Here is a 13,039-nt window from a genome sequence, read left to right on the forward strand (position 1 = left end):
ATTTGCTTACTTTAACTAGTTTAATTTAATATGTAAACTATTTTTTATGGTTGTAGTTTTTTTATTTCTTAATGAACACATAAATAGTTGTATCGATCTTATCTCTATTTATTAGGATTTAGGAGAGCAAAAGTGTGAATCATTGTAGGGTTTTTTTCTTCATTTAATACAAGTGAGATTGAGGAAGAGAGATTTGAACACAAATGCACGGTATTCGCTATTAACGGTTCAAACTACACGCTTTTTGTTGTTTGTGTGATTATCGTCACCATTATGATGCGATAGTAAATATATTATTCATGAAATCGTCACCATTTTAATAGAGGTTTTAATAGACTAGGTCTCATTTAAAGTCTTCTCCATACTTTGCATTCTATTAGAACAGTGAAGAGTGAAGAGTGAAGATATATCGAATATAAAGTGGCATATATTTTATATGGGAATTCAGCCTATTCTTTTAATGTGGAGAATATGCTTTTAACACAAAATGCACAAAATGCTATAGCAAGTGACATTCAAATAAGATTATTTACATATCGTGCCCAGAGCCTAATTAGCAGAAGGGGAAGATATGCAAAATTGTAATATTCTATTTGGTCACTTTTTCTTAAGGAATTAATATCTCTAGGATTTACTTTTCATTTAGATATTGTTCCTTTCTAGCTCTACAGTGCTCACCCCCATCTTCCGTTGGCCTCTTTGATACCCCCTGGTATCGGTTACTCCTCCTTGGTGGTGGTGGATCTGCTCTTGGTGGTGTTGTTGGCATGCTCAGTGGTGCGGCGGCTCCTTTGTTCTAGATCTAGGGTTTCGTTGTGTAATATTTTATGGGCTTTTGTTGTTTTATGGTTTGTATCTATGGGCTGGCTTTATTTGTTGGTGTTGGGCTGCATTTAAATTGAGTTTTTTCTCATTTTGTAATGTTTCCCACTATTAATGAATAGAGTTTCCTTGACAAAAAAAAAAAAAAAAAAAAAAAGGCTCTACAGACTACAAACAAGGTTTTGCTTAGGATTTTTTTTCTTCTTCTTTTAACAATTAATGTAGCTAATAAAGGAATGACTTTGTCTGTCGACAACATTCTGTATAGAACATTCTGACTTCCCCTGACTTGCATTATTGCTGAGACTTCTAAGATTGCTCAATTCATTTCATGCACGTCTAATCCAAGACAGAGTGTGTTTCTGTCTATGCTTTTCTTATAAGTAAACAAATGAAAATTATAATTATCTCCAAGAAAAAAATGATCTTATTGCTAATGGGTTGAAAATGAATTTCTTGTAACACTTCTATATTTTATTTTATTTATAAAAAAAAAATCGATGTAAGATTTGTAGCTTTAGTGGTAGAATATTTATCTCACACCATAAATTCATTATTAATTTTATTTCGGTAGCAGAAAAAATGACTGCAGTTTACTCCCTCGTTAGTTACAAAATTTTAATTATATATTAATTGAACTTAGATATTTTGTGAATTTGAACCTAAAACGACTGAATTGACTCTACTCATCCCATACCCCTCGAAGTATAGTAACAAATCCTTATCCCTCGAAACCTCTTGTGAAATTGGGTTTATAGTCTTATACCAATCCTTGTAAGAGTGCGATATATATGGAGAAATTGAATGGCACTATTGACAAAAGAGGTAACTGTCACTTCACGGTGGAAGAAAGTTTTGTAGCTCTTTGTGCCAGATTTTCTATGGCTGTTAAGCTGGATGTGTCCCAATTGACCAATACTCATAATCATTGCCAGATGTAGAAATCACTATGAACATACACATCAGGCCTCTTGAATGTGGGACCGATTTACACCAGTGGTCCATCTAAACTTTGGAGGAGCCTAACACAACATGTGAACAGCTCACATAAAGTTGAGACGTCCAAATGCTAGCTATAGTTTTCTTTTTAATAATTGGCCTAAAACTTGTTAAGCAAAGAGCTTTCTTAGCACCTACGAATATCTTCACCAAGTGGGCATTTACAACTAAGTTGCTTCCATTTCAATGTCTACTAAGAAGAGTAGAGCACCCACCAACATAACCAAAATATCCTCCATAACATAACACTAGCACGGGACCAAAACCGACCATTCCAAAATTATATCTTCGCTCAACTACTTACGGAAAAATATCTTATACTTGTGGTTTACAAATAATTACACATATCTGGAGTTTACTTGAATCTCAGATAAATAATTGCATGTATATGAATTTTCCTAAGATGAAAAAAAAAAAAAACTTAAGTAGAAATAGATTCTAAATTTGGTTTTTGATGGATTAATAAAAGATGTGTTTCCCACCAACATATGTTGGGCATGAGAAAAACTTTTTGATGCCTGTGTAAAGGCTATAGCTAAATTATTGCCTGTACTGTCATTTCCAATTGCAATGGGGACACCACTTGAGTTTGTTGCTTCAATCCCATTTGTGGGGTAAAAGGTTTGATGCACACAACAAACACATAATTGGAAGCACCTAAAGTTTTTCATCATGTGTGATTCAGTAGTACCATATATAATATATATTACCCCTTATGTTTCACTCTGCTGGGGGTGCCAATTGCTTCTCTTTAGGTAAAATAAACTATTTATTCTATTTTATTTATTTCCACTGCTCATGAATATAAGTAAGTACAAGATTGATCTTATAGAGGTATCAATAAATAAATAGATACTTCAAAGGAATCCAAGAGAGTGAAAGAAAGGAATATGTTAGAATTTTGGTAACTGAAATCATGACAAATCCAAAACAGCCCCAACTGGCAACTTGGCTAGATTTTTGTGTATAGAGCTGCTAGGTGAGTCGCCTTTTTGTGTATATCCAAACCATTACGATACAAAACTGTAAAGTTCATCAAACAGAAGTGGATCCTACATGTTTATTTGTAAGTGTTTGATGCAATGTCTCGTTATAAGGTGTGATCGTTACGCAATCACACAATCTATAGGTATTATAATATAGATAAACGATATATATTGTTGATATGTCATAAATTTAGAGTACGGTATTAATTTAGGTGTTACCACCACACCAAAAAATTACTCATATATAAGATGAAAGAGCATAAGATAATCCAATATAGCTTCTATTTTGGTAGGGTCTGTCTAACTTAGCCCAATAGAGCTCCTATTTTGAGTAATGAATTTGGTTTCCGAGTCATTCAGATAAGACCCTATTTCTTAATTATTGGATTAAACTAACTAATTTGATCTAACGCACTATAGAATTCTACTTGTTTTTCCCTTTGCTTGCTGGGTTTTTACACTTCACCTGTATGCTTCAACCCTTCAATTCCATAAACATGAGTTTATGTTTTTTTAGTTTTGAGAAACTGTTACTGTTTGTTTATTTTTGATGAAAAACTGTTACTGTTTATTGATACAGTCATAAAATGCCTTTTATTGCTGTCATGTCAGACAATTAATAGATCCTAGCAGCACAATGGTTCTTATTGATTCTGAATAATTTGGACGTCAGAGGGACCCAAATTGAATTATGCCTACCGTATAGAGGCGCCATGCATATATTGATGTTACAATCTAAGTTAGCTTTATATAACCATTATTTATCATCCACTCAAGACTCCAATGCTTATTGACGTTCTTAAGAGTCCAATAAGCCCACCCAAATGTTGCTCTCCCCCAAACTTCCAATTGAGCATTTGCAAATCTTTGGTAATCTTCCTTTGTTGCCCCTGTAACTTTCCACTCAGCGACCCATTCACCTGCAAAACCATAATTTGGTCACAACCCACATTCTAAAATCCACAAGCAAACAATATAGCATTAGGGTTATCGCTAGCACTCCCTTTTTAATGCGATAAGCTAAACTAGAAGTGCCAAAATCGAAAATCACTACGGTTAGGTCATGTCACGTACCAACAAAAGTGAGAGGGCCATTTGACGTGGTAACATAATTCAATTCCTGGGACCGATTGGTGTGGATGAAGTCTATGTTCTGTTGGACAGTCAAGTTGTCAAAAGCGCTCACAAAGAGGTTATAGTAATGGACATCAATCACAGAACCCTTTAAGCCATTGGCAAGTGGGAAAAGCTCCCTTGGCTCCATTGGTCCTAGCCTGTTTGAAAACACCACATATGCTGTGGAGGAGTGCTTGCGAACGGCAGCGTAACCAGCCTTGTAGAACTTGGTCACGTTCTGTAGAGATGCTCCTGGGGAGAAAGGCTCGTTGATGAGCTCAACTGCATATAGGCTTGGGCTCCTAGCATACCTACAATTGTAACCATAGGATAAGATTAGACCGCTATATGGAGTAACACTCTCTTATCAAACTTATGTTACCAGATAAATGTTTATATTGTCAGACAATGAAATGTTTATATTGTCAGACTGTGAATCTGCATCACACATTGATCATACAAAATTTAACCTGAATCATTCATCCGTATTTACAGTTTGACAATATAAACGGTATATAAAATTGTAAATAAAGACGGTACCTATAATTTTATGGGGGTTTCACTAAAACACCCAAAATGGGGGCTGAAATTATAAAAAAACCCAACACCCAAAACACTTTATAAACACACCCAAAATCCATCATTACACACACTCAAAACCCATTTATAAACACACCCAAAAAATATATAATTGTTAATTTTGGGTGTGTTTCTATGTTTAAATAGTGTGTGAGTTTTTTTTATAAATACATGCCTGGGATTGGGTTTATTTATAATAATCTATAATTTTATTCTAAAGTTAGTTGGGTTCTTGTGTATTTACCTGGCAGTTAAGAAATCAATGACGTCAACTGTCTGCTGTATGTTTTCATCTGTTTGGCCCCATTCCTGAGAGCCATCTCTAGAAGCACTGTGTTCAAAACCATTTTGAGAGCCTGGTGCTGCATGGAGGTCAATTATGACCTTTAATCCATATTTCCTGCAAAGTGTGAACATATTTATGTGTTAAGCCAATTCGTGACTTTTCTCAACTCAGAAACAGGAAGTGGTTCTGCAAAGTGGGACTGGACCATCTCAACATGTTTGGGTTGGATTTTGGGTTGGGTCTAAAAACACAACCACTACTTTTGTTTGTTTTGTTTGTTTTTGTTTTTGTTTTAATATTCGTCCTGGACCTATGCAGCTAAAAAGGTCTTGGACACAATGATTCTAACCATATTCTAAAAGTAAGAATATTTGGGCAAATGTGTTAAAGATGCAGAATATGTATTTTATTAAAAATTAGTAAATAAATAAATAAAGGAGAAGAGTAAAACATACTGTGCCCACAAGAAGGCTTTGTCTAACGCTAGCAAGGAACCACCAACATAAGGGTGTGGGGGCGTTGGATCACTTGCAATCCACCAACCAACTGGTATTCTCACAGCGTTTAATCCATTTGTTTTTATGAAGTGGAAGTCATCTTCAACTATGAATGTGTTCCAATGCTCCTGAATACACATTTCAGGCAATGAATCTTGTCACATATATATAAATTATATCCCTAAAAACATGTTGTAATTTCTACTACTAATTAGATCGTTAATCATGTTGATTCTTGCTCGAATATGTGGTCGAGATTTACAGTTCAACCATATTAGCATATGTACGAGAACATAAATCTGACAAGAAAACATTACTGTACTTATGTCCTAATAAGTTTGTTTTCACATAACGAAACATAATATGAAGTTTTGTGCTGTCAATATCTCTTACCCGCATAACTTGTGGAGCCTTCTTTGGACCATAACCATTTGTTACTTGAAACTCTCCCTCCAATTTTCCAGAAAAGCTAATCACAAAAACAGATGGATCATTGTTTCCCCATCCACTACCACTCCCTGCATAATCAGCTGTCACCAAATCCTCTGTCTTGGCCTGCATCCCCCAATCACACCATCACATTCTGTCTCAACAAAGATGAAACCAAACCAAATCAATCACCTGCAAGAAGAATCCATTGGGTGCTTTGATTCGAACCCGGCTCGAATCATCAGGCTTCCTTATGATCTCAAACGTCTCTGAGCTACCCGGTGTTTTCGAAACAGCCACCACCTGAGCTCCATTGCCCTTGACATCAAGCCCCACAAAATCTTTGTTGAAGACCCTGAAGTTAAATGTGGTCTCATTGATCCTCCACAGCTGCAACAAAATAATAACCAGCACCATGTAGATTTCTGTGAGCACAAACTATATACTAGAATATATTGACAATGCAAATCAACCAAAAAAAACATGTCAAAATTTTACCCTAAATGTTTCCCAGCCTGAAGCTGATGTTCTGTTTGCAACTATGGTGCTTCCTCCTCCTAACTCAGCAGCAAGATATTTCCCAGTTGTCACAGATTTGAACTGAAGTCCAGTTCCATCCTAAAACAATTAAAACGAAAAAGAAAAAAAAAACTATAACCGAAGTTGAAGATTCTATACAAGATATGAAATGATTAGTAAGATAGAGAAATTAATAACCAAGAAATCTTTGTTGGGAATGCCATCGAAAAGAGACGGTTTGATCCAGCCTTCTGTGACCAGCCAGCCTCCAAGATTAACAGCTTTTACTGGACCTGAATTAGGAGGCACTCTCCCACAAGAAAGAGACATGATAGAAAAAAGGACCACTGAGCTTAGCAGCCATGTCCTTGAGCTGAAAGCCATTGGTTTGTTTATGTTTGTTTGTGTCGTATGCCAGGCTTCTATGGCCGGCAAACTTATATAAGATATAAGAGATTGAGGAATGAGAAATAGATATATAGGAGTCAAATATCAACCAAAAAATACAAAACTCTGACCAATATTTTGGAGTTTTGAAAACTTCTTTTAGGATGCCATAGGTGCAATTTTAGAATCCTGGAAAGCTGCTATATTTTCTATATTTTAATGCCGCATCGCATTTTGAATTATTTTACAATATTTGCAGAATTCAATGATGGATACAGAGTACATAGACCTATCAGGTTAGACTTTGCCTTGTTGAATGAATAGGAGGCATTTAGAACCAACATTTTCAGCCAAAATATTCGGTGCCTAAACAAAGATTTCTAGAAAGTCAGCGCAGGGTTTCCCTATAATCACAGAGAAATGCTAGAAAGCAGAGTTTATACAGAAATTTGAAGGGCATTTCAGCGTGCTTCAGCAAAAATTAAAAATAAGTACATTGCCGGCTCATAAGCACATATGCTGAAACCACTTTTGTAAGAATACTTAAAATATAAGGAGCGTGTAGTTTAAGTGGCTAAGAGCACTCAAGGTCCTAAGTTTGATTCACCAAATATCGATTGTATTAAAAAAAAAAAAAGCATTTTAAATTTTTATTAAAAATTGAAGTGTTTCCTACAAACGGACTTTAAAGTCCCTTTCGATGAGCACCTATGATTTCCAAACAAAAATTAAAAAGTAATTATATAATCCATAAATACTTCTAAATTTTTTTACCACGGGTATGCAAAACGATTTTCTCTCTCTCTCTCTCTCTCATTTAATATTGGAAGAAGTCTCATTCGAATACCTTCCCTCAATTGTTATAAAAAAAATTATATAATCATCTAGAATGAGAATTGTTTCGAGTCTCCCTCTCTCTTTTGACCTTGTAATCACTGGTTACAAAAAAACTTCTCTTTGTTTTTCCTATTAAAGCATTAGAAAACACAGAAACGTGCGCACTAGTTTATCACCCTAAGTTCGAACGTAAAGAGACCTCCATCCAAATCATACTTTCATATAACAATGCATAGAATTTAACGCAATTGGTTGCCAATCCTCCATTTGTAGGGTTCATCTATGACGTCAATTTGTATGATCCGAATCTTCTAATTTTTTTCTTCCTTGTTATGTTTTGAGATGAAAAGCGATTCCAATTGGATCAGAAGCTTTCCAACCAAACCCTTAAGATTCAACATCTTTTTCAAGCAAAGCAGAGTTAGGAGAAGTTTGAAGTTTAGGATATTCAATATTCGAGGTGTTTTTCTTTAATGCGAAGCTTTTATTAGCTTTAGTTGTAGATAACTTATTTTTCATGCTTACAAGAAAAGTCCAACTTTTGCATGTTACCAAAATAATGTTCCAAGTTCGAAATACTAGCCAAGCCAAAATGCAAGGCTATCTGCTGGCTTATGGATGCTTTAAGCTTTAGTTCTAGAATATTTATTTTCCACATACTCAACAACTTGTTATCTTTGGAAATTCTGTGCAAAATAATTGACATGAAGACTTTAATTGGTCAACTATAACAACTTGTTATATTTTCGGTGGAAATTTTGTATCTGGATTAATCATGTGTGGTTATTGTGCTTTGTGGGTATTCGTATTTGTCCTTGTGCTGATGGTATTTGTGCCTAATTTATGAATACAATTATTATTATTTTTCTAATAATAATAAATAAATAAAACTTTAGTGGTGGTAACCTACCAATTTGAAGTGGGGAAAAAGGGCAAACGAATTAAGATTCATTTATATGGGGTTGAACCTGTCCGATTATCATTTACTTTATCCGATGTTGACAACTGTTATATAAAATGCTGAAGTTGTGAGTTCTTTATAAAATTTCGACTTTAACCATGCTTTTTGTTTAGAGAATTATAACAAATATGAGTTAATATGAATAAAAAATTTGTTCAAAATAATATTAAAATATTAGTGATTAATGAAATGGAGCCACTAAAAGTCCATTTCTCGCTCTTTTATGTGTAGGAGCTTCTAATTATCTCCTTATTTTAACATTCTCTCTAAAAGTTCAATTTAGAAGCTCATTAGAAATGCTCTAATATATTCCAAGCTTTGCTCAACGTGGGTTCGGAAAGTTCATTAGTTGGCTGCTTAATTACCAAAAAGTTCCTTGGTTGACTTGTAATGTATTCTTCTAGACCACTAATTCTTCTAGACCACTATAAAGGTTTAGGGTTTAAACTCCATTTAAAATCACAAATAGGCAGACAGTTGAGTGGAAAGGGAAATGGTGTTTGTTTACTGCTTAATTATGAAGAGGTTTGAAAATGAAAATGAAGCATCGATCATCTTTGATCGATACAAAGTCAAACTCACTTTTTGCGACTAAAGTAACTGATAACACAAAGTCAAGCAAGCAAATCGTTGGTGTTGATCATTCAATCAAATTCTCATTTCACATACCACTAAAGTGACTTCTCGTGAATTAAATTTGACAAGTTCAAAATAGTGATATGAAGAGAAATATTTTCTTAAGAGATAGGTGAATATTACCGGATAATGGCCTGTATTAATACTAAAGCCGTATACGGTTCAAATTTTTTATTTTTTATTATGATGTATAAGGGTTCAAGTTGAAATGGCCAATCCTCTAGAAGATGCAAAGAACAAGGTCATTGATCATTTTTTCTGTTAAACATGATCATTAATCAAATCAATGAGAAGAAGGAATCAAGGCCAAAGAAAATCTTTTAGTAAATAAACTTAGATTTGCTTTTATCTTCTTTTGTTTAACAGGAACATTTTGTCAGCATCAAAATATATAAAACTAAGTGGCTTCCCAAATTTCCATTAGATTGTCTCCACTTTAACACCACGATATAGGTTGCCGTCTAGAATATATCCATAAAAAAAGGTAAAGCCTGTTGCTGTACAAAGCGTTCACAACTTCCATAGATTTTCAAATCTTGTATGCTGTTTTTGTTTTTTGTTTTTTGTTTTTTCTCATTTGCTGCCAATGATCAATATGGCACGTGCTATTGAAGAAGGATCAACATTATGATCCTTCCTGGGTTGTCTCGGTTTTTATTGGGCTAGTTTTTTTTTTTTTTTTTTTTTTGGGACAAATAGATTGGGCTAGTTTCATCATCACTATAACACGAAGGTTTTATAAATGGACTCAAAAAAGCGTTCAATAAGCGGAGAAAGTAGAATGAGGGGTTATAGTAAGGGGTTATAATAAGGGAATTTTTAATAGCCGTCCGATTCAGTGATGTCCGATCCACCAAACAAACTTCTAATTTTACCTCGATTGTGGCAATATATAAATTTAAACATTTGTGATCAGAGTTGGAAAGTGAGTGATTTTTTTATAACAAAGCGATATTCTAAATCACTCTAATGTATTGGGAGAAAGATAAAACTCTAGCGTAAGAAGGGCAACTATTCTAACCCACGTATGCAAACAAACAGGTGGGATTTATTGATGAAGTCGTTAATTCAAAATTTTGAATATATTAATGTATTTGTGCTCAAAAAGTGATTATGTGGCCCATAATGTTTGTTTTAGGCCTGAAACACCGTGAAAGGTGAGGGCTTGCTCCACACACTAAGGGCTTTAGAGCCCACCAGGCCCTTTTCTATTAATTTCCATTTGTTTTTGTCCGATTTATTTCCAATTTTTATCCGATTTATTTCCATTATTTAAAAAACACGCTACATCCAATCCAATAGTCAATACGCGGTCGTTTCACAGCGCATTACCAGTTCACCACTTTACTGCTTTCACAAGCTTCTAAAAGCATGAGCCCCCATGTGTCCACCGACAGCGCCAGCTGCCCTTAATCACAAGCCCAGTTCTTTCCTCTGTGCCCTTTCGCCCCATATCTCCTTGCAATCGCCAATACCCTTTCCCCACCTGACACTTTCAAGGCATGTTCACCACGTGGTACTCTTCTATTCGTTCGAAAAGCGGTGTAATATTTTCGGCAAGTAGAGGAGAGCCCTCTTTACGCGGTTTAGGGCAATCAATTGTCCGTCTATTGCTGAACTTTTTCCCACTAATGCCACTCGTTGCGTTGCCTTTTATCATCAAATATCATCATCACGTTACCTCCTGACTCTCCTCTCTTCATATATCACTCTTATCTTCTCCTCAAATCTCTGTAAAAACAAAAGAAAGACTCAAACTTCAAAAGCTTCTCAATGGCGAAGTTGATTGTGCTGTTTGCTCTGTGTGTGCTTCCGGCTCTGGCCATCGCCACGCGTCCCATGAGGACCCCATTCACGGTGGAAGGAAGGGTCTACTGTGACACTTGCCGTGCTGGGTTTGAGACCTCAGCCACCACCTACATTCCCGGTAAGCATTTTTACTCTGGTTTTGTTTTTTCATTTTGGATTTTTGGTATGTGGGTCTTTTTGTTTATGGTTTAGTATTTCTTTCTAACTCGCTAGATCTGGAAGGGTTCTTTCTTTGCTTTGTAATTTTAAGTGAAAGATTGGTTTTTTACTTTCAGATCTTACTGGGTTTGGACCTGTTGGACTGTAGATGGTCAAAATGTTGACGCTTTAGGATTCTTGTGTGCGGATAAACAAAGAACCCATCTCAGAAAAATTAATGAAAATTAAGACCCATCAAATTGTTCTGAGAAAAAAGAATTGTTGCAAGTAAGCGCAAGCATTGTGGGAGTGTACATACTAGCATACAATTTGAGAATGCTAACGACATGAAATCAAATGGCTACAGTGTTTCATCATATCTAGGTTCACTCTCAACTGCGTTTATGTCTAACACATTGCTATGACATCGATTCGTGACTAAAATTGGGGAAAGTTTTGGTGGCTCGATGGTTATTGATACAATTTTATTCTCCTATTTGACGTATGTAGTGACAAATTGACAACTGGTTTTGGATATCAATTTAGAGTGCATAGCTGCTTTAGTATTGTCTTGGGATTGGTTGTATTTATCCTAAGTATTATTGATGATTTGAAGTGAAATTTTATAAGGAATTGGAAGAAACTGTTATGAATCTATGATTTGTACATTTCCGTTGACAAGTTTTATTTGGTGATGTTCGTATCAGGTGCCACTGTTAGACTAGAATGCAGAGACAGGAAGACCATGGATATCCGATACACCAAAGAAGGGAGAACTGACTCAACAGGAACCTACAAGATCCCCGTCACAGAGGACCATGAGGACCAGTTTTGTGATGCTGTTCTTGTTAGCAGCTCTCAGAAGGACTGTGCGGCAGCTTCCCCAGGGCGTGACCGTGCACGTGTTATCCTCACCGGCTACAACGGCATTGCATCATACAACCGTTTTGCCAATGCAATGGGGTTCATGAAGAATGAAGCCGTGTCTGGTTGTGCCCAGATTCTCAAGCAATTGCAGGAGTTCGACGAGTAGATGTGGTTTGAGTTCCTAGAATGTGTCTAGTTTTAATACTTTGCTCGGCTTGCCCTGCCAATGTTTGCTACTATTTGTTTGTTTGTTTATCTCAACATCTAGAGATTCTTGATTTTATTTGCTAATACTATCTTAAACTATATTACATGGTCTGTTCTGTCCTGGAAATGATAGCTTCTGTTAAATAATATTATTAATTATTGATTAAATTGATTTTCTCAAAGGATTTGAATCGAATATGGTACTGATACATTGCATAGAAATTGTCAGCGAAGGATTAAAGCATGCAATCTGATTAGCACGCCAAGCCTAGTGATTAGCACCTTGAAGTTGAGCTTTCCAAATTGTGTTTTTAAGGCGCAAAGGAAAAGTCGTCCCAAGCAAATGTCTATGTAAATTGTGTCTATATGGGTTCAACGGCTAGACTTTAGTCCTTTAAAATTTGGACCGGGCCTTGATAAATATGGGTCGGCCCAAGTCTCACATTTGACACAAATAAATAATGGTTTTCCCCGGTGGGTGGATAAGTGGGTTTTTCCTTTTTGATGCAAACGATATTTAATTTTAATGAAATTTAAACTACGAGAGGGGGATTCGAACTCGGATGCAGAGTATGAAGCACATTTGCTCTAGCCAACTTGACTAAAGTTCAAGTGGGTTTTTTTATTTTAAAATATTTGAACAGAGAGTTATATATCAAGCAATATCTTTAATTCATTCCAAAAATATTCATAATGTTCATGATTGTTCATAACCCTATTTCGTATTCTCTCCACAGAAGTCTTTAATGATGTCTCAATGCCATTGGGGTCTTGGTCAAAGATTCTAACACCCTCAAAATGAAGTTGGACTTCCCAAATTATGAACAAAAGGGCTTTTATTTTTTCAAAGATGGCGCTCAATGTAGAATGGAAATGCTATAATGAAGGGGTTGTATTGTGGGAGGGGTTCAATCCTATTATACAATAAAAGAGAGAAAATATTGGACTTAAACTTTTTTAATGA

The 13,039-nt window shown here is 35.5% G+C and overlaps 2 protein-coding genes across 2 annotated transcripts; one reads left to right on the top strand and one right to left on the bottom strand.

The window, feature by feature from the left end:
- Positions 1-3,491: 3,491 nt before the first annotated feature.
- On the bottom strand, positions 3,492-6,855 carry LOC110753178 (putative glucan 1,3-beta-glucosidase A). The gene is made up of 8 exons (XM_021954012.2): positions 6,432-6,855; positions 6,213-6,332; positions 5,907-6,104; positions 5,679-5,840; positions 5,244-5,413; positions 4,747-4,902; positions 3,882-4,234; positions 3,492-3,727 (listed from the first exon to the last, which is right to left on the bottom strand). The coding sequence occupies exons 1-8, from the start codon at positions 6,615-6,617 to the stop codon at positions 3,543-3,545; spliced, it is 1,530 nt and encodes a 509-aa protein (XP_021809704.1). The 5' UTR covers positions 6,618-6,855; the 3' UTR covers positions 3,492-3,542.
- A 3,849-nt stretch (positions 6,856-10,704) lies between these two features.
- On the top strand, positions 10,705-12,243 carry LOC110753363 (Pollen Ole e 1 allergen and extensin family protein). Its single transcript, XM_088247360.1, has 2 exons — positions 10,705-10,981; positions 11,709-12,243. Exons 1-2 carry the CDS (start codon positions 10,828-10,830, stop codon positions 12,032-12,034), a joined length of 480 nt encoding a protein of 159 aa, XP_088103486.1. The 5' UTR covers positions 10,705-10,827; the 3' UTR covers positions 12,035-12,243.
- Positions 12,244-13,039: the final 796 nt, after the last annotated feature.

The sequence above is a fragment of the Prunus avium genome, chromosome 1 (assembly GCF_965620075.1).
Source record: "Prunus avium chromosome 1, drPruAviu1.hap1.1, whole genome shotgun sequence".
Taxonomy (NCBI): domain Eukaryota; kingdom Viridiplantae; phylum Streptophyta; class Magnoliopsida; order Rosales; family Rosaceae; genus Prunus; species Prunus avium.

What these genes read in the sequence shown, in the direction of transcription:
- LOC110753178 (XM_021954012.2), bottom strand. Translation starts at nt 6,617, where the DNA reads ATGGCTTTCAGCTCAAGGACATGGCTGCTAAGCTCAGTGGTCCTTTTT. An exon ending in CAGGCTGGGAAACATTTAGG is followed by an intron (nt 6,105 to 6,212) that starts GTAAAATTTTGA and finishes ATTTTGTTGCAG; the next exon opens with CTGTGGAGGATCAATGAGAC. An exon ending in CCAATGGATTCTTCTTGCAG is followed by an intron (nt 5,841 to 5,906) that starts GTGATTGATTTG and finishes TGGGGGATGCAG; the next exon opens with GCCAAGACAGAGGATTTGGT.
- LOC110753363 (XM_088247360.1), top strand. Translation starts at nt 10,828, where the DNA reads ATGGCGAAGTTGATTGTGCTGTTTGCTCTGTGTGTGCTTCCGGCTCTG. An exon ending in AGCCACCACCTACATTCCCG is followed by an intron (nt 10,982 to 11,708) that starts GTAAGCATTTTT and finishes TGTTCGTATCAG; the next exon opens with GTGCCACTGTTAGACTAGAA.